This window comes from Vicia villosa, linkage group LG3, assembly GCF_029867415.1.
Source record: "Vicia villosa cultivar HV-30 ecotype Madison, WI linkage group LG3, Vvil1.0, whole genome shotgun sequence".
NCBI classification, from domain to species: Eukaryota; Viridiplantae; Streptophyta; class Magnoliopsida; order Fabales; family Fabaceae; genus Vicia; species Vicia villosa.
Window position 1 is genome coordinate 17,880,254 of NC_081182.1, and position 20,637 is coordinate 17,900,890.

The 20,637-nt window shown below is 30.6% G+C and overlaps 1 protein-coding gene and 1 long non-coding RNA gene across 2 annotated transcripts; both read right to left on the reverse strand.

The window, feature by feature from the left end:
• Positions 1-3,141: 3,141 nt before the first annotated feature.
• Positions 3,142-5,075, reverse strand: LOC131660483 (uncharacterized). The gene is made up of 3 exons (XR_009300904.1): positions 4,183-5,075; positions 3,875-4,091; positions 3,142-3,794 (listed from the first exon to the last, which is right to left on the reverse strand). It is a non-coding gene; the product is annotated as an uncharacterized LOC131660483 (long non-coding RNA).
• A 12,134-nt stretch (positions 5,076-17,209) lies between these two features.
• LOC131657652 (synaptotagmin-2-like) lies at positions 17,210-20,637 on the reverse strand. Its single transcript, XM_058927023.1, has 12 exons — positions 20,527-20,637; positions 20,328-20,426; positions 20,059-20,109; positions 19,837-19,960; positions 19,641-19,759; positions 19,388-19,489; positions 18,972-19,046; positions 18,770-18,846; positions 18,425-18,671; positions 17,923-18,273; positions 17,697-17,825; positions 17,210-17,347 (listed from the first exon to the last, which is right to left on the reverse strand). The coding sequence occupies exons 1-12, from the start codon at positions 20,635-20,637 to the stop codon at positions 17,210-17,212; spliced, it is 1,623 nt and encodes a 540-aa protein (XP_058783006.1).

The window sequence follows — 20,637 nt, forward strand, 5'->3', positions numbered from 1 at the left end:
GATTGAGGAGGTGATATATATATATATATATATATATATATATATATATATATATATATATATATATATATATATATATATATATATATATATATATATATATATATATATATATATATATATATATATAAAATAAAAACTTCTAGATATTTATTTGCTTGTGACTTAAGAAAAGTAAACACGAGGAAGTGATGGGGATATTTTATTTAAAAAATAAATTCTTAGTTTATTTTAATTTAGTCATTCAATTATATAAATATAATTAGTTATTAATACATTTTAAAAATTAACTAATCTTTAAAGTATACCAAAATTTGTTAATTTATCCTCTAACATTTTAATAGTATGGACCAAATTAATAATTTTTTTTAATTTAATAATTTTTTTTATATAGTTTATGGACTAAATTAAAATGTCATAGTTTATGGACTAAATTAATAAACTTTTCCATTTTATTTGACTAAATTATAATATCAAAGTTACATATATAAATATATTATTGATATTTTTAAAAGACCAGTAAATAAAATATATCTATTAGATCTATTGACCATTTCTCTTATAAAAAAATTTTAAAATAACTATCAGTGTTAAACAGGATTGCAAGCCCCGTTTAAGTCTGCTCACAAAAGCCTGCAAAAAATAGAATATAACAGATATGTGTATGGGATAGGCTTAAAACATTGGTCTACTTCGGGAAAAAAAATGAGGTTGGAGCGGAGGAGGTCCCACAACATTTTTAAAATTTTAAAATAGAAATTTATGTTAATTTCAGCCCCACAAAAAAAACCGATAGGGATAGAGTGTGCATAATAGAGGATGTGTATGTATCTAAAATATTGGTTCGTTAGATGAGTTGGGTTCATCTTGCCACCCTATATCTTATACATTTTTATAATGTAATTTTAACGGTGTCTAGTCTAGTCTCTGTTATCTCATCGCCATTGAAATGTTTAAAATTAAAATAAAGATTTAAGAAATGTGTTTATAAGAAATGTGTGTCCCTTATAAATTAATTAAAAATAATTTTATACATATTTTTTGAAAATGGTTTATTTTAGTATTTATGAATAAAAGGACCACGGAATTTTAATAGTTTTTGTTATTCTTTATTATATATATTAAACTTTAATTTTATTTAAATATTTTATCTAACATATAGTTGATAAATATTTAATCACAAATGCGCACACCACACCAGAACCTGTGCGCACGCATATGTCTACTTCTAGTTGATAATAAGTTAATAATACCATAGTTTGCATATGACCACATTTTGTTTGTTTGTGACTTGTGACAAGTAAAACCGAGGAATAGATCGAGGGATGGGGATATTTTATTTAAAAAATAAATTTTTTATTTTATTTTAATTTAGTCATTCAATTATATAAATATAATTAGTTATTAATACATTTTAAAAATTAATTAATCTTTAAAGTATATCAAAATTTGTTAATTTATTCTCTAACATTTTAATAGTATGGACCAAATTAATAATTTTTTTTAATTTAATAATTTTTTTTATATAGTTTATGGACTAAATTAAAATGTCATAGTTTATGGACTAAATTAATAAACTTTTCCATTTTATTTGACTAAATTATAATATCAAAGTTACATATATAAATATATTATTGATATTTTTAAAACACTAGTAAATAAAATACATCTATTAGATCTATTGACCATTTTTCTTATAAAAAAATTTCAATATAACTTCCGGTGTTAAACGGGAATGCACGTCCCGTTTAAGTTCGCTCACAAAAGCCTGTAAAAAATAGGATATAACAGGTATGTGTACGGTGCAGGCTTAAAACATTGGTCTACTTTGCAAAAAAATGAGATTAGAGCGGAGGAGGCCCCATAACACTTTTAAAATTTAAAAATTATAAAAATTATAAAAATTTATGTTAATTTCAACTCCAAAAAAAACCGATGGGATAGAGCGTGCATACTAGAGGGTGTGCATGTATCTAAAATATCGGTTCGTTATATGAGCTGAACCCATCTTACCACCCTATATCTTATACATTTTAATAATGTAATTTTAACAGTGTTTAGTATTTGTTATCTCATCGAAATGTTTAAAATTAAAATAAAGATTTAAGTAATGTGTTTATAAGAAATGTGTGTCCCTTATAATTTAATTAAAAATATTTTTATACATATCTTTTGAAAATGGTTTATTTTAGTATTTATGAATAACAAATACTATTAGTTGGAAATATCTACATCCTGACGATTTATTTTCGTTCAGAAGAAGAACTCATCTGCCCAGTCCTGGTGCCTACTATCAGTTCAAGATGTTTTCTTTTCCCGGCTTACACAGTTCGAAAGTGATATCCGTTCCTATTCCTGATAAATCAGACTTTCAGTTGAGGGAACCGCCTCCGGATCTCGTCGATCTTACGAAGGAGCAAGCCACTGATGCCCAGATCAGATGGAGATATCTGCCTGATTGACTTTGTCATTTAGAAGAGGATTGTTCTACTTATTTTCTGGCATCGCGTCCAGATTAGTTTAAAGACTTCCTTTTCCGGCGTACACAGTTCGGAAGAGATATTGTTCCTCCCCTGATAAACCAGACTTTCAGTTGAGGGAACCGCCTCCGGATCTCGTCGATCTTACGAAGGAGCAAGCCGCTGATACCCAGATCAGTTGGAATATCTGCCTGATGATTTAATTGCATCAGATGGAGATGTCGCCTTGATACCCAGATCAGAGATACTTACTACCCGTTGATGCCCAGATCAATCGGAATTTCTCCTTTCGATTCCCAGATCGACTAAGACATCTATCCCCGATTCCTGTTCGGAAGACATCTACTACATCTAATACCCTGATTAGTCGAAGATGTTCCTTCTCTTGATGCCCAAATCAATTGAAGCTTTTTCCCCCTGCCTGTGGGGTTGCATGTTCCTTCTTATCGCAAGTTGGAGCTACTTAATTATCCAGGTCAATCGAAGTTTTTTCTCTCTGCTTGCAGGGCGGTACATTCCTTCTTATTGCAAGATGGAATCTTCTATTGATCAAGAGCGCAAATTTTCGAGTTCATTCTGGTATTCAATCTCCTTCCACCTCAACGGTTCGAAACGTTCGTTTCTCACTCGTCAGGTTCAAGAAGTTTGAATAGTGGCAACTGTTGCACCCCAAAATTTGCCCTCTTTCCTATGCTATAAGTTATGGAGGGACGTTTATTTCGTCGCTCAAAAATCAAGAAAAATTAAAGAGTTTCTCATTTGAGTATTTGAGTTTGTTAAGATCCAACCGAGGTTAATTAGATTGTGTGATGAGGTTGCTTTTATGCTTCAAATCAAATTCGTCTTCAAAGATTGTTCAAGGCATTGGTAATGAGTTGATAAATCAAGGCACCATTATACATTCAATTTATCGGCGGCTTATCACACAAGTTTGGTTAGGATCGAAAATTGGATTGGTTTAGAGGTTCATTGGAGGTGTAAGTTGGTCGGGATTCATTCATTAAACTTTGAAGTGGAATGTTCAAAAAGTAATTAAATTGAGATAAAGAGCTTACGCATTGGTTTTATTCAAGTTTCTACCCATATTCATTACAAAAAAAATCCAAATGTATTACACTATTCCAAGCCATTTCTTATCACTACACTTTGTTCAAAGTCCATTACTTCAAGTTCAGATAAGGTCCAAGCCCATTTAAAAAAAAATACAACAACAAAAAATCAGAAACTCATCCAACATCTTCATACTTCTTGATCATTCTTGGAATCTTATTCGTAACTTTTTCCAACCGTGCTCCCAAATGTTCGACTTCCAACCTGCATCAAAACGGCACCGCACTTATTTCAAAAAGGGAAGAAAAGGCTAACAGAAAAGAAAAATTGAGAAGAGAAACAACCTGTAACAGAACCGTAACCAACTTTCTCTCAGGACCTTGACTCTCTCAATTCCCATGGAATTTTGATCTTTCTCTCTTCATCAACAAAACTTCATCACCGATCCTCCACACTTCTTCAATCCGATAACCACATCTCAACCTTCCTCAATCTTCTCCATCTTCGACTCACCAACATATAGAACTAGAAATTCACAATCGAAAAATCCGCATATCATCCCTTCACCAATCATTCATGGCATATCAGAAAAAAGAGGAATTCAGAACAAAGAAAAAGAGAGTAACAAACTATTCGCATAATCGATTCTTACCTTCATCACTCTTCACAAAAAAATCCTCTCTAATCTTCATCTTCTTAACGCCTTCAATCAACTCTTCATCAGGCACCTTCAGAATCCTTCACCATGGCTTGAATCTTCATCTCCCTTCAATCACCGATTGCAATACTCACGGAAAGAGAACCAATTCTTCAACATTTTTTTTTGGCTTTCATCACGCTCACGCCTTCAATCTCCTTCATCTTCACGTGTCAATCTCATCTTCTTCGAATTTTCGATCTCAATTCTGCAGCAAAGAGCCTCAACCTCCTTCATCTATACATCAACGCCACGAAACCGTATCTGAAACAACATCAACAACAACTCAGCGAAGATTCTGGTTCATTAGCATTCACGGCAATCCAAAATCTTCTCCAATTCCGCAACGTTTCCATCATCACCTTCATCAACATTCAACAACAACATCACGCTCCAATCATCAGGAACGTAGAATTGAAATATGCAAGAAATCACATCGGATGAGAACTGAGGGAGGTGTGCGCCGCGGTTCTTGTGAGAGTCTGAACGGAGACGATATGTGGGGACTTTGAATCGAAGAGAGCTAAGAGCGGAGAGACGAGAAATATGAGAGATGAGGTCGATTCATGTTTTTCGTCTTCGACGGAGACGAGAGAAGGATGGAGATCGGAGAGATCGAGAGAGAACGGGGAATGAGACCATGGGAGCGCTTAGAGAGAAGAGAGAGCGAACGATGGAGGTCTCGTTTTATGGTGGTCGGACGATGGGAACAACGCGGTGGTCGGAGATGCTGAGAGTCGCGACCGTCGTCGTTTGCGAGAAGAGGAGAGTAGGCTTTGCTTTTTGCTCTTCAGTCACACGTAAAACCTAATCCCCTTTATATTTGGTTTATTTTGGTTAACATGAATTCTAATCTGATTTACTATGATTAATTGTTGTTAATAGGATTAATAGAAATTTAATTGGATCATAAAATCTGATTAAGAAACCATGGATCTGGATCAAGCCATAAGACCTGGACTTTCACGAAATTCATTGCTACACCCCCTAATGGCCCATTCATCCCTATTTTTGGACACAAGAAACTTGTACAAAAACTCTCACTGGGCCAAATTCCTTGGGCCTGCGCCGTTACCTCTTTGCACCACTGTTTCACCAATAAACCCACTGGATCCATTGGTAATTCATATTAGATTTAGTTTTTTTAACTAGTTTGTTGCCTATTATTTTAGTATAACAAAAATGTATAAAAAATATTATGTTTGATTAGATTTTTGCTTGATAAAAAAGAATAATAAAAAACATGTAATATGTTCTCTTGTTAGAATTTATTTGTTTTGTTACATAGTTTAGTTCTAATTCTTTTAGATGAAAATGCCATAAAAAAACAATTTAATTTTGTTAGGTTTTTGTTTCGGATTTAATTAGAATTTAGTTGCTAGTATTTTCTATAGCGTGCTTCCTTGTTATTACTGATTTGTTTGCTGAGATGTGCGAGATACTTCGAGGGAGCCTTCAATTGTGATTCGACTTGCTTCGTGTTCCACTTTATTTGTGGGACACGAATTCGCTTCCAGTGCGATTTGTCTTAAGACTTGATTTGTGTCGTGTTCCACTTTATTTGTGAGACACAAACCTATTTCCGATGCCAGTCACCTGATCTCTCATTCATTGAGATATATACTCTTGTATTGTCTGGATAGTTCCTCTTGCAGGTTGCTCGTGTGGTTATGCTCGACGTGTACCACATGTCGCTCGTGATTTATTTTCACGACGACGCTTTCTGACTCGCTTTGCTTGATAATGGCTTACGCGAAGTATTTCGGACTTCTCTGCTTACGCTTGCTAGCTCATTGCGGATTTGCTATTCGTTCGTTATTGTCTCCTGGTCCCTTTTACCGCTTTCCGCATCATCCTATAACATGAGAAGTAGGACCTAGTCAATCATCTGGCCAAGTCCTCGAAAGAGGCTCTGTTTTTGTTGGTGTGTTTACATTTGTGCTTTGCGGCAGGGAGTCACGGTGTAATAAGTCCTATATGGCACTCCGTTAAGTCCTCATGGAAGGCACGCGGAAAGGGTTAGTAATCAACCCCCGCCTAGTCTCATCGAGTCTGTTCAGTATGCGCACGCTACGCGTGGCTCGCTTCTGAACCTGCACAAGATCTTGTTATCGAGTATGTCAGGAAAAGGTTTCATGCAGCCGGACCCCCGCACTTCCTATAGCTCGCGTCACTCGACGTTGATGCTCGGTGTACGCACACACCGTTTTCCTTTCAGATCCGTGACGGCTTGGTTGCTGAGAGGGACTCGCTCCTCTTGTCTATGGCCCGATCATTTTCGCGAGGTCTAATGCTTGGTTGACTCGGGTGATTCGCTCCCCTTGGCTATGGCGGGACCGCTTTTTTACTATTCGGCCAGTGCCGTTGGTTTGTTTGCTTTACGAGCGGAGCTCGTTTGTGTGATATTCTTGTTTGCCTTCCCTTTTCCTCGTAGGTTGCTAGTTTAGTTTAGACTTGTACCCTTTGTATGATAACATAGGTAGCAAGCTTCCCCCCTTAGCTTAGGTTTTCCTCATGCATTATTTAAAACACAAACCACACTCTTTGATTTTCTTTTCTTAAGAGCTTGTTATTTCCGCTCCATTCCCAAGCCTAAGCCTCCAAAGGTCGAGTAGCGGAGTGTGAATGTAACTTGTTCATCTAAAAAACACAAAACAAACAGAAATTAGTTAGCCGAGCTACGGTACCTCTGATTCCTCAAAAAGGATACGTAGGCAGCGGGGTAGGGCCCGTGCGAGTATAACTCTTTCTTTTCCCTACATTCTACATTCATTTTAGTCCAAATTAGCGTAGATTTGTTACACACCCATAGTTTTAGACCCAGGCGTGGATACCATCGAGTACGATGGGCGCGAGGGGTGCTAACACCTTCCCCTCGCGTAACTGACTCCCTTACCCTCTTCTCTGGTCGTGAGACCGTTGTTTTGTTTTGTGGTTTGCTGGCATTCCCTTCCTTTTCAGGATAAATATGTTAGTGGCGACTCTGTTGATTTTCGCGGTAGCGACACCAATGTTGCAAATTTCTCTAAGATATCTTTGATAAGCGGAGGATTTGGTATCGTGAAATGACCCTCCAATCTAATATCATCCAAATACACACCATGTTGACTAAGTTCTCTTATCTTTAAGATATATGCATCAACACTAGAATTTACATCATTGCAAGTTTATACAACATTGAAGTCATTCGCAAACAAAGTTGCTAAAGGATCTGATTCATGTGCTGCCTCGAAAAACTGAAATGTAGCATTTAGTCCGAGCCTTTGTTCATAAATATCAAAATGAAGCATTTTGTTTCTAACATCCCAGTGTAAGAACATGGTTTTTGTATTGGTTCGTGAGACTTTTTATTCTAGAATTCACAATTGATTCTAGTTCTGTACTTGTAAGGTTAAGAACTTATGCAGGTGTGTATTTATGATCTCCCCATAATATATTGTGTCCTCTAACAATGATTTTTTTATCCTATCCTGTCAGATTTTAACTCAGCTCATATTCAGGATACGTCCTATATATATATATATATATATATATATATATATATATATATATATATATATATATATATATATATATATATATATATATATATATATATATATATATATATATATATATATAACCAATCTTTTTAAAAAACTGTTTGTGTAGGTTTCTGTGACTCCCTTTTTGGAGTTATCTATAGACTAGTCTAGAGTGGTTATTGGAATCTCTAATCTCATAGTGGAATGATCGATTTGATCGAGCATTGAGCATTGGTCAAAAAAAGTAGAGCGCATGGCAGTGGCATGGTTTAGCTAATGATCATATTCAATTCAAGGTGGTCGTATTGGTGATGGCATCTACTCCATCAGTATATATCAATACCCTTCTGGGAAAGTTTCAACTTCAAGCATAAGCAAAGCTGCTGCAATACTCAATTTATCAAGTTTTATGACATCTTATATATTAAAGTTGTTAAATTTCTTAAAAAATTTAGAGTCAAAACTAAGGATATTTTGTAATCTCAAATTTATTTACTATTTCTTTTATTTAATTATTTTACATTTTTTCTTTCAATTATTTATTAATTACTTAATAACTAATAAACAAAAAAAAATTGTTTTAATTATTTTATAGTTTTTCTTCCAATTATTCATTCATTATGTAAATATATTTTATTTAGTTAGCCTTTTTATTTAAATCTTTTCTATACATTGTAATTAATTAATTAATTAAGTATAAAAGTATAATATTTAAAATAAATTTTTTAATCAATATGTTTTTATATTTTTATATTAAATCAATCTATTTTTAAGATTTTTTTAATACATGTTATAACACTTCAACGATCAATTATGTGTCAAAACATGACAAAAGTATTTGATTAAATTTTCAATATCGTACAATAATAAAAAAGATATTTGAAAACTTATAATTCATATTAGAATTGATAAAAAAAAAAAAATTAAAAATTGTATATAGTTTTTTATTCTTAAAACTATTAACTTAGGAAGTTTTAGCAGACTTAGAAAAACTTAAACTATAATATGTATACAATTTTAAGTTTTCATAAAAAATTAAATTATTTGTATTGTATTGAAATATTTATTCGTAATTTGTTTATAAAATACATTTATATATATATATATATATATATATATATATATATATATATATATATATATATATATATATATATATATATATATATATATATATGTTTGAATCTATTTTCTAAACTATCAATAAATCAACATATTTCCGTGTATTGCACGGACAAACGTCTAGTTTACGTTATAACACATTTTCAGCCGTGAATTTTTTTCTTTTTCTAAATATACTAACAACACATTTAAATCTCCAAATATAGACATAATAGATGTAAAAATGAATCAACATTTTACTTTTCTTAAACAAGAATTTATTCTTTCTTTTAAATAAATTATATACTTTTAAAATAAAATATTCTTGTATATTATTTATTTATTAAAATATGGATATATTTTTTTATAAACTTTTTAATAACCAAGTGGGAAAAATTGTAAACAAAAAAATATATTTAAAAGAAAATATTTTCTTATTTTAATTTGTTTATTAAAAAACAAAAACTCGGATGATCCTTTATCTATAGTGGTTGTTCTTTCAAGTGAAACTACTGGGTTGATTCTTTTATTTCATATTCAAGTGAATCTCTTGATGAAGATGAAGACTTTTCTAACGTTTTTGAGTTCATTCCTTCATCTTTTAAATGCTGGGTTAATTTGTCGAGCTTCATAATGAATTCATCATTTCTAAATTTTTCCCGAAACTCAACATAGATACTTTTATCCTTTGAATTAAGGATTAGAACATACTTTTGAAGCCAATTCCTAAATCTTAGATATTTATTACATATCAAACCTCTAACACAACTTCCAATAATTTCAATGTTTAAACACCATCTATGAAGATGACCTTCATAATCATTTGATGTTTCATTTCTCAACAAAAAAAGGAAAATAGGTTCTAAGACTTCTGATTGTTTGTTTATTGGTTATAGCAAACATAGTGTTCCATATAGATTTCTTGGTCTTAGAAGTTATTGTTGTAATTATTAAAATAAAATAAAAAGAAGTAATTAAATTTTAAAATATTATATTAAATCAATTAGAATTTTATTTTTTAATTAAACTTCTTTTACAAATAATAGTTAAAATATTTTTATTAATGAATATTTCAAATTTCATACCAAGTTAATAATTAAATAAAAGAGTGAAGACCCATTTTGGTCCCTCACAAATACTACACGAGTCAAATTAGTCCCTCACAAAAAAATTGATCCAACTTAATCCCTTACAAAATTTAACCGGATCATATTAGTCCTTCTGCTAATATTTTTCTCAAATCGATTTTTTTTCTAGTTTTAAACCGTGACTGGACTGACACGATGGATTTTATTTATTTTTCATTTTTTAAATACTAAATTGATTTTTATTTTTAATTTCATTTTTAAACAATTATAAATTAATAATATAAAAAAGTCAAAATTGTTTTTTATAAGGAGTTGAACTCAGACCCACATGGTTAATCTTAAACAATTCTAAATTTAAAATAAAAATACAAAATTTGTATCAATATGGTATCGAACCTAAGTCTCTTCAGATTAAATGACAGTCACTTTACTAACAATAGAAATTGATATGTCTAGTTGTTATTGATAGTCAGTTTACTAACCGTAGAAATTGATTTGTCTAGTTGTAAATGATAGTCACTTTACTAACCGTAGAAATTGATTTGTCTAGTTGTAAATGATAATCACTTTATTAACAATAGAAATTGATTTATCTAGTTGTAAATGATAATCACTTTACTAACAATAGAAATTGATTTGTCTTGTTGTAAATAATAGTTGTTTTACTAACAATAGAAATTGAATTTTCTAGTTGTAAATGATAGTCACTTTATTAACGATAGAAATTGATTTGTCTAGTTGTAAAGTGAAAATCATTTAACTTGAAGGGACTTGGATTTGAGACCTCATAGGTAAAAATTTATGTATAGAATTTGTTAATATTAGTAGAAATCATGGAAATTACTTGTTTAAAAATTACTTTATAAGAAATAATTTTGGCTTTTTTGTTATTATTCATTGATAACTGTTTAAAAATGAAATTAAAAATAAAAATTAATTTAGTATTTTAAAAAAAATCTAACGTGTCAGTCCAGTCACGGTTTAGAAGTATGAAAAGAACCAGTTTAGAAGTAGAAAAAACCGATTCGAGAAAAATATTAGCAGAAGGACTAATATGATCCGGTTAAATTTTATAAGGGATTAAGTTGAGTCAATTTTTTTTTAGGGACTAATTTAACTCTGTAATATTTGTGAGGGACCAAAATGGGTCTTCACTCTAAATAAAAATTATTTAATTGTTACCTTTTATTGTCATTTAGATGATATTTTAAATTAATGATGATAATGTTAAATGAGAGGTTAATTAAAATCTTTTAACCATACAAAAGTTTCAAATTTGTCTTGATATTGAATAATTTTGTGTTATGAATAAATATTACTGTGGATGTCCATATATATTCTTATCTTTTATCTTCATATTTCCTATTAAGTGATATAGTAAAGTTATGATTTTTCACCATCCTAATGTCCTATAAATAAGGTCCACCTTGTAATGTAAATAGAAATTCTTGAAGAAGATAATAGAATACCACATTCTCTCTTATTTTCTCTACTTCATCTCTATATTGTTTTCGTTAATTTCATAACAGGATAATTTTTATTGAATAATTTTAAGGGCAATCAAGTGAACTAAATTAGTTTTTATTAGCTTTTAATGTAATTTGATTCATTCCAATTCTGTGATACCGTATTAAAGTCATTGAAGTAGAAAATATATTCTAACGTTTTCATTGTATACCAATTAAATTATTGACACAGATGGATATATTTTTAACGTATTGATTTTATTTCAATTAAATTATATCTAACGTACTATTGATTATAACATATTGATAGTCAAAATGGTTTTGTTTTATATATATATATATATATATATATATATATATATATATATATATATATATATATATATATATATATATGAGGAGGGATCAAATTACACCCGAAGAGTTACACCACGAGTTACACTCGTTCAATAACTACATCTCGAAATAATATTTTTTAAATTCAACCGTTGGATTGAAACATAATATCATATAGATCATTCCTATAAAGTTTGAGCTTAATCTATAATGATTTACTATGTCATTGAATAACATCAAAATTAACGTTATATGAAAGCTCATTTTGACGTTAATCTTTGGATATCTTGATGATATAGTAAATCATTATAGATTAAGCTCAAACTTTATAGGTATGATCTATATGATATTATGTTTCAATCCAACAGTTGAATTTAAAAAATATTATTTCGAGATGTAGTTATTGAACGAGTGTAACTCGTGGTGTAACTCTTCGGGTGTAATTTGATCCCTCCTATATATATATATATATATATATATATATATATATATATATATATATATATATATATATATATATATATATATATATATATATATATATATATATATATATATATATATATATATATATATATATATATATATATATATATATATATATATATATATATATATATATATATAGGGCATATCATATGAGAATGCCATATTTATATGAGAATCTGAGAATGAATCTGAACCATTGGATTTTAAAATAAATGGTGGAGATTATGGGTGAATCTTTTTTTTTCTCTCTCCTACATTTTGAAATAAATGATGTAGGAGAGAGAAAAAAAAGATTCACCCATAATCTCCACCGTTTATTTTTAAATTCAATGGTTCAGATGCATTCTCACATTCTCATATAAATATATCATTCTCATATGATATGCCCTCATATATATATATATATATATATATATATATATATATATATATATATATATATATATATATATATATATATATATATATAAGATTATTATGATAAGATATTGAGTTGAAGAATACGACAAAAATAATTTTGGATGACAAATATTAAATTAAAGATATTTTTTTTGCGAGTTCTGTATCCTCAATTTTTTGGGAAGAGTTTATTAAATCCTAGAGGATTAGCATAATACGCGAAAAATTCTTGAGAACAGTGCAGTCAGCACGTCTCAAACTATTTCATTGATTTTTGTTTTGCAGGTCTTCGTAGCACATTTAACAACACATTCTCTCTTGTTTGATCTTGAGAAAAATTCCATGAATCATCTCAAGAGTGTCTTACACTTCCATGACGGAATTACAATTAAACACATAAAAGAAATTTTTAGTGCTTAAGCAACTTATAAAAAAAACTAGCGTTAAAACTGAGCATAACTTTTCTCTTGTCTTCTTTGGTTAAAAAAAAAAACAGGTTTACCTACTACTTTATTATCAATACGATAAATAGGAGTAAACAAATCATTAATTATAATATCCCCCAATATGAATTAATTGCTTCCATGAATATTTCCATTTTAGTTTTCCTTATATCAAACCTTTCACCATTTAAAGGTGGAGGTGTATCTAGGAAAGTCTTCATATTAAAAGAATTTGTTGAAGTTATGATCTTCCTCTTAAGACGATTAGTATTTAAATATGAGTTAGGCTCTGATACCCCTTGTTGAACAAATGACTCCAAACACAAAGGGGAGGGAGAGGTGAATTGTGGAAGTTTGAAAAATGAAGTCCAATTAAAAATTCTTTGATAAATAAAAAGGTTTAAAACAGATTTTTAAAGTAAACAAAGAATAAGTAGCAAATTACTGAAGGAGAAAGAAATTAAAGTAAAAAGCAGAAGGAAACACAACATAAATAAATAAATAGCAAAAAAGGTAAAGTGATCAGGGTTAAGAGAATTTCACCATAGATTTATAGAGGTTTGGCCAAACCACTTGACCTACTCTTTTCCCCCAAGAATTATTGGAACAAGTTCGATTCTGCAACTATCCTAGACTTTTGATTATAACAAAGTTTGATATGTATAGAGAATAGTTTTGTACTCTAGCTAGGTTGTTAAATGCGCAGATCAATAGAAATCGAATTCTGGCTCTAAAGAAGTCAAGCATGGACGAACCATGCTTTGAACAAAGTGCATCTGAAATCTGAGATTGACAGAATATGATGATTTGTAAAATCTGAAGCAGACAAACTCTGAATTGAAGACGCACTCTAGATCAAGAAAGATGAAAAGGCGTGCTTAAATGTAATTCGAGCATCTAGGTTATCAAGTCAAAGCATCTACAAGAATATATTCAAAAGGACTCTGAGATAGACTCTATTACTTCAAGACTCTGATACCTCAAGATTCTGAGGTATGCCCAAGAAAGCATCTAAACTCTTAGAACTATGATCTTTAGACTTTGAAGTCTCATTTTCACCAAGTTCTGAAGACAAGCTCTAATATATGATCAAGCTTCATCATTCCTTATATGAAGCCTCAGATTCAAGAAGATATCTTATGAATAAAGGAAAGAGTACATATAGTACAAAACCAACCTTTTCCTCAACTTCACTAAAAATAAAATAAAAAAGTATTGTATTATTCATAATCCTCTCCACATCTTTTGCTCCACTATTATGGTAGTCATTAAAGAGAAGAAATTTCAACTTCACTTTTCAACAGATCTATTCCTTGACATCTATATAAAGAGATCTTGAATGATTGGAGAAATTGATGAATTTGATAGAAAGAAAAGAATCGAGAAGAATAGTCTGAAATAAATTTAGAGAAAGAAGAATTTCAAGAACAATAAAAAAAGAGAAACACTTATAGCTTTATATTTAAAATCAATTAAGTGTAATTTTTTATCTTCATTTTGTGTAATATGCTTATTGTAAAAGCAAATTAAACTATGTTATGTTTAATCTTCTGCAGAAATAAAAACTTATGAAGTACTATTGTTATAACAATATTAAAAAAAAAATGTTATGTGCAAATATTGTAATTTTGAATTGCACCTAAGGTACTTCAGTTTGATCTCACTAAAGACTTTAATAGGACCATCTGAAAATATGCATGATTTAGAGATCACATTGCATGAAATTTCTATGTCACTCATCCATATCGATATATGTCATCAAGTACATTGACGTGGTGGTTGTCGGGATTCGATCACGTTACACGTCAATGACGACAACCACGATGGTCCCATTATTAATGTATAAGGTGGACCAAATTATAAAATTGAAAAATAATGATAAATAGCATTCAGATGTGCGCCTAAAGAACTATGATATAATTATTAAGATATTCCACCCAAGTGAGAGACACTTGGAATATTTTTATACATAATATTTTAATATTCTAATATTTATATATATATATATATATATATATATATATATATATATATATATATATTATTAGCTATTTTATCAATTAAGTGCCTTAAATAATTAAGTGATTAAATAAAGTTAAAAGATTGATTAGATTTTATTTAAAAATTATTTAATTAATTAAGTAAATAATTAGATATGAACTCAAATACAAGTGGAAGTCAGGATGTCCCATTTCAGAATAACAAGAACCCTAATTGGTCATCACTCTATAATTAGGATATGGTCTCCAATGCCAAAAGTCATCATTAAGGAGATCATTAAGCTTCAACAGTTTTTAAGATAAAGTGTGTTTGCCGAAAAAGGAGGGGGAATTAGGAGTTAAACATTGCAGAAAGTTTAATTTGGTGTTGCTTAGTAAGTGGAGATGGAGGATGCTTAATGAGGAGAATTCTTTATGGACTAACCTTCTTTCTTGTAGGTACGGTGATATTAGGATGGCATTGCTTTCAGATTTGGTGATACATAAAAGAAATATGTTTTTTTTTTGTGGAAATATGTTTGTTCAGTGGAATCGATGGGAAAGGATCCGTTGGAAAATTAGTTTCCTTCATCTGTTTCTTGTAAACTTGGAAATTGTGAGATTATTGATTTTTGGACAGATCAATGGGTGGGAGGGTACCCGCTTTGCAACCGTTTTCCATCTCTGTTTTTGTACGCTGAATTTTCTTCTACAAAGGTTTGTGACAACGGTTATTGGAACAATGGTTCTTAGGTTTGGTTTATTAAATTTCACGAAGGCTTTTCTAATGATGATGATAGGGAGCCTCTTGTGGATTTGTTGAGACTTATCAACTCGGTGCAGCCCGTGATAGGAGTTTCAGATTTGTTTGTTTGGTGGAAGAATCCTACGGGTTTTTCGGTTAAGGCAACTTATGAGATGATTATGGAAGCTGAGTCTCGGGGTCATGGCTTGGATGAAAACGTTTCTAAGGAGCTATCTTGTTTATGGAAGACTAAGATTCTGAGTAAGGTGTTTATTTTCGGATGTAGTCTACTTTTGAATAAGATTCCCACTAGGATGACTTTGGCATCTCAGGGTATTTTATTCGGCCCGAATAATTTTGTTTGTCATTTGTGTTTGTTAGCATCTTGAGGCTACTTTTTGTTGTGAACACTAGATGATTTTTCGATTTGGCTTTTTGTTGGAGTATATGATGTTGTAGGATTTGAATCCCCTTTAATGGAAGGGGTTTTGGTCAATATCGATACTTCGGGGATGATTAAATTGTTAAGTATGGAATGGTTTATCACTTTCTTTAAGGCGGGTGACAGTCTTGTTTTGTCGGATTGGTGTGTTAATCCCGCCTCTTGTATTGTGGTTGTCTAGGTTTTGTTGGTTGGTGGGGTGGTAGTTTTTTATTTCTATCTCTCTTTTCTTTGTATGCTTTTGGGTTAATACCCCTTGTACTCTTTTAATATACGTCCCTTTGCTTGTAAAAAAAATCTCTTCTTCCTATCTGAAAAATACTTAAGATATTAGGAGTACCGGTTGAGAAAGAACCATACAAGTCATCAAATATTCTTTGTTCATCTCTTAACTTTAGAATTACAGTCGCTAACAGAAACTTTCTCAATGGATCCAGATATTCCTAAAATTAATTTGTAGGTTTTTTAATATTACATACTTATATAACTATCTGACTTCTGCATTTTATTGAACATGTATATTCGATTGACTTTCTATGGTTTAATTCTAACAAAATGTGGATATAGTATAGTGATAACAAATTTTTACAATGTATTATCATACTTTATTCCATCCACATGAGAGAGTTCATCTCATCTATATTATCAATAGGATATGTTGAATGCTTTACCGTCAAAGAGGTTAAAGGTGATCTCTATCAGTTTAGATTTTCATTTATTAGTACTCAGGTTCATAATCCAAGACATATTCAAATTCAATGGGTTTTCAGCTAGAACTTTAAATTAGCTTTGATTCAATAGTTCACCCAAACATTTATAGAGCTACCATTTCTCACTTACTAACAACTTTCCTATTCAATAGTTCACCCAAATATTTTATCCTGTTTAAAGCAGAATTATTCACATATTCATAAAGATTCAATTTCAAAATATGAAATAGATAAAAAAAAAAAAACTATGGAAAATTTTATCAACTAGCTTGTGAGGCTCTCCATAGTATCTCTATTTGAATGCGACCATTCTTAGAGTCTATCAGATGAAACTTTTCATTTATTCTCTTGTTAGAAACAACGTCGGCAAGAGAGATGTCAATGTAACCCAATGATTCCTAATGTCAAGAGAATAACAAGATAAAATTTAGTCATGTTAAAATATCATGAAAGGTAAAATTTGACATAACCTAGTCTTTAAATTCACGCATTCTGCATCAATCAAGATTTGGTGGTTTAGTAAAGTCAATATTTAAAGAGTTGATTTTTATCAAACCGTCAATAATGATCTGAATGCGTGAATTTAATGACTAAAGTAAATTCAAAATTTTAAAACTATAGGACATAACCTCCAATTTTGATCCAACGGTTAATAGTACTATAAATGTGCAAATGTGATATTTTCTGACTTATAAAAAAACTCACTATTGTTTTAGAGATTAAGAAGTTACTATGTAAGTTATGTACCTTTGGACGCAACAAATTCCGTGATGAAGTGCTAACAACTTCCACATGTAATTTGTCATTAGTGGGAGGTTCCTCTACCGTAAATTGAAACTCATCTTCCCATCTTGGATCTCTACTTTTTTTCATGCTCTATAATAGTAAAAAAAAAAAAATTATAAAAAAGATATTTTATAAATAAAAATGATATAGAAATATGAAAAGGGATAACTTTTTTGGGATTAAGTACCTTAGTCTTTCTCTCCTCTCCTTTAAAAATAAGTCGTACATGTGGATTTGTATGGTATTTTCCTTCAATATCTTCACCTTCATGGACTATAACTACAAGGAGACCTCCACCTATAGGAGTTCCTTCAGGTGCTTTTTGAAGTGATTCTATTCTATTAAAACTTTTATCCAAGTCTTCCTCCTTGAAAGGTTTATATGTTACTTCAACAACAATCTGTCCACGCGACTTTTCATTTTGAGCATCACTAAGATCCATATTTTTCAAAAGCTCAAGAGTGAAAACTCTAGGCTCTTCCACAACGAGTTCTTTCAATTGGATTACATTCATACCCATCTTGTCATGCTTTCCAACCTAATGCAAAACTTATAGAGTGAGAGAGTAGTTCGACTGACTTGAACTAGTCGAGTTTATAATTAAAGGAGTTGGAGGTTCAGGATTTAAGTTCTCCGAATAGCGTTAATATAATAATAACAATTTGGTGTTAAAAAAAAGAGAGACGTACTTGTTCCCAGTCGTAAACATGAATATCTAAAACTTGAGATTCAGGATCTTTAACCGTCAAACTAAATTCTTCATTCCATTCCGGGTTTAAGTTTTTGTGCTTCACGGTGGTCTTTTTCGATGGTAGGTTATCTCCGGTTAGCTTTAGCTTCACGTAGGGATCGGATGCCCCAAGAAGATCTTTTTTCTTTAACTTCATTGCTTTGATAACCTTTATATTCAAAATTCCAACAGGTCTTTTGAAGGCTCTAAATTCCCATAGAGTGTGTACAAAGAAAAAAAGTTAAATAAAGAATTAAAAGTATGTAACAAAATCCATTTACGAAAAAAAAAGGAACATGCATACTTTGTTGGATCTAAAATTGGAACTTCCAATGTTTTGGGCCATAAGTACATATTTGCAACCTGGTCTTTGATAAACTCCTGAAAAAATAGCACATGTTTAAGTATTTGAAAAACAATACATATTTTTTTTACACTGCAAGATGAATGAATATACAATCACCAAAATATAATAAAGAAAAATGAAATCAAACATTTTCATATACCTGAACAAACCTGTACAATCCAGGAATAGACATGAGATCAGCTCCTATAAGCTTTAGTCCAAAGTCAACATGTGGCTGCACTATAACAAATGTCAAGACAAAAAATTGAATGATGAATAAATAATCGACATTGTAACAATTAGGGCTGTTCAAAAAATTCAAGAATTGAACCAAATCGTTGAATCGAACTGAGCTTAAGTTAAATTAACTGAACCGTTATGTTTGCTTAGTGAACCAAACCATAATATCCAGTTTTAGAAGAACTGAAACGGTACCAAACCAATAATTTTGGTTCGGTTCTTAGTAAATTGAAATGGTTCGGGTTAATTCGAGTGAATTTTTACTATAGTTTGATTCGGTTCAATTCAAATTTCTCACGAACTGCACTATGAACAACCCTAGTAACAATCACAAACCTTTTCCATGATCGACACATAAATATTGCCAAAGCAAGGAAAACATGGAACCAAAGGCTTCAAAGTAATTCGAGGAGCAATAAATACTTGCAAATCCACCACCTGTAGAATGTTTTAAACTCTCAACATTGAAAAAAAACATTATAATCTCGTATATATTGTTTGTTTGCTCACTCACTCGTATGTATTATTTGTATGCTCACTCGTATACACGTACGCGCGTACAGATGCTTAAAGTTATTAAATAAAATACCTGAATAGTTGCCTTTAACCCAAATGCTTTAGCTGCAATAAGAATGTTAGGATTTCCAGCCCATTTTATGGAAGGCTCCATAATTAGTTCTTTTTCATCAGTTATGTAAACTTTCATTCCTATCAATAAATAAAAAATATTATTGTTAAAGTTTGTTATCCAAGAATGCATCATGTAATTGTTTAGAGAAATTAACCTTGAAAAGTTGGTGGAAGAGACCCCAATGTGAGCACTTCAAAATCAACAGAATCAATTTTATATTTTGGAATCTGCTCGGCAATTATGGGTTTTGCAATGTTTTTTGCAGTATTGCATATTGCCTAAATATCAATGGAAAAAATATTTACTCAAAGAAACAAAGAGAAGAATTAACAATTTATAAATATATTTAAAAAGATTAAATATAAAATAAAAATACCTTGTCAAGGTAAGGCCACATATACTCAATGAGTTTGTTTAACCAATCAACCTTTAGAAAAGAACAAACAAATCATAAATAAATGAAAATCTTGGTACACTAACATTCTTCTCGCCTTCAACAAATAGCGACTAGCATTTTATCAATCGAAAAATACTAATCTCTAATTTGATCGCTAAACCAAATAGTGACCGACGTTTTTATGCTTTAGTGATCAAAATTTCATTCATTAAAGAAATATTTTCTAGTATAGCGCAACTAATACTTACTCGATCAGAATCTGGATTTTTTATCCAAAGTGGAATCTCATGAATTATTCGTTGCAAAGCTTCGGTCTCTTCCTCAGCCAATGGCTTGATTTCAGGGTTCTATTATATGTAATTCAATTAAAAAACATTGTGAATATATAATGATCAATAGAAGGAAACACAACAATTCAATGTGTTGAAAATTATATATAAGACATACCTTAACATCAATGGGTTGAACATAGATGAAGAGAAAATAACCGATAACAAGACCAATGAAAATCCCAATTCCAAATCCAAAAAATCCGAATATAGTACTAAAGAAACCCAT

Excerpts from the sequence above, each read along its gene's own strand:
- LOC131657652 (XM_058927023.1), bottom strand. The coding sequence starts at position 20,637 with ATGGGTTTCTTTAGTACTATATTCGGATTTTTTGGATTTGGAATTGGG. Across the intron at positions 19,490-19,640 it reads GGTTAAAGGCAACTATTCAG|GTGGTGGATTTGCAAGTATT; the intron begins GTATTTTATTTA and ends AACATTCTACAG. Across the intron at positions 18,274-18,424 it reads ATGTTTACGACTGGGAACAA|GTTGGAAAGCATGACAAGAT; the intron begins GTACGTCTCTCT and ends GTTTTGCATTAG.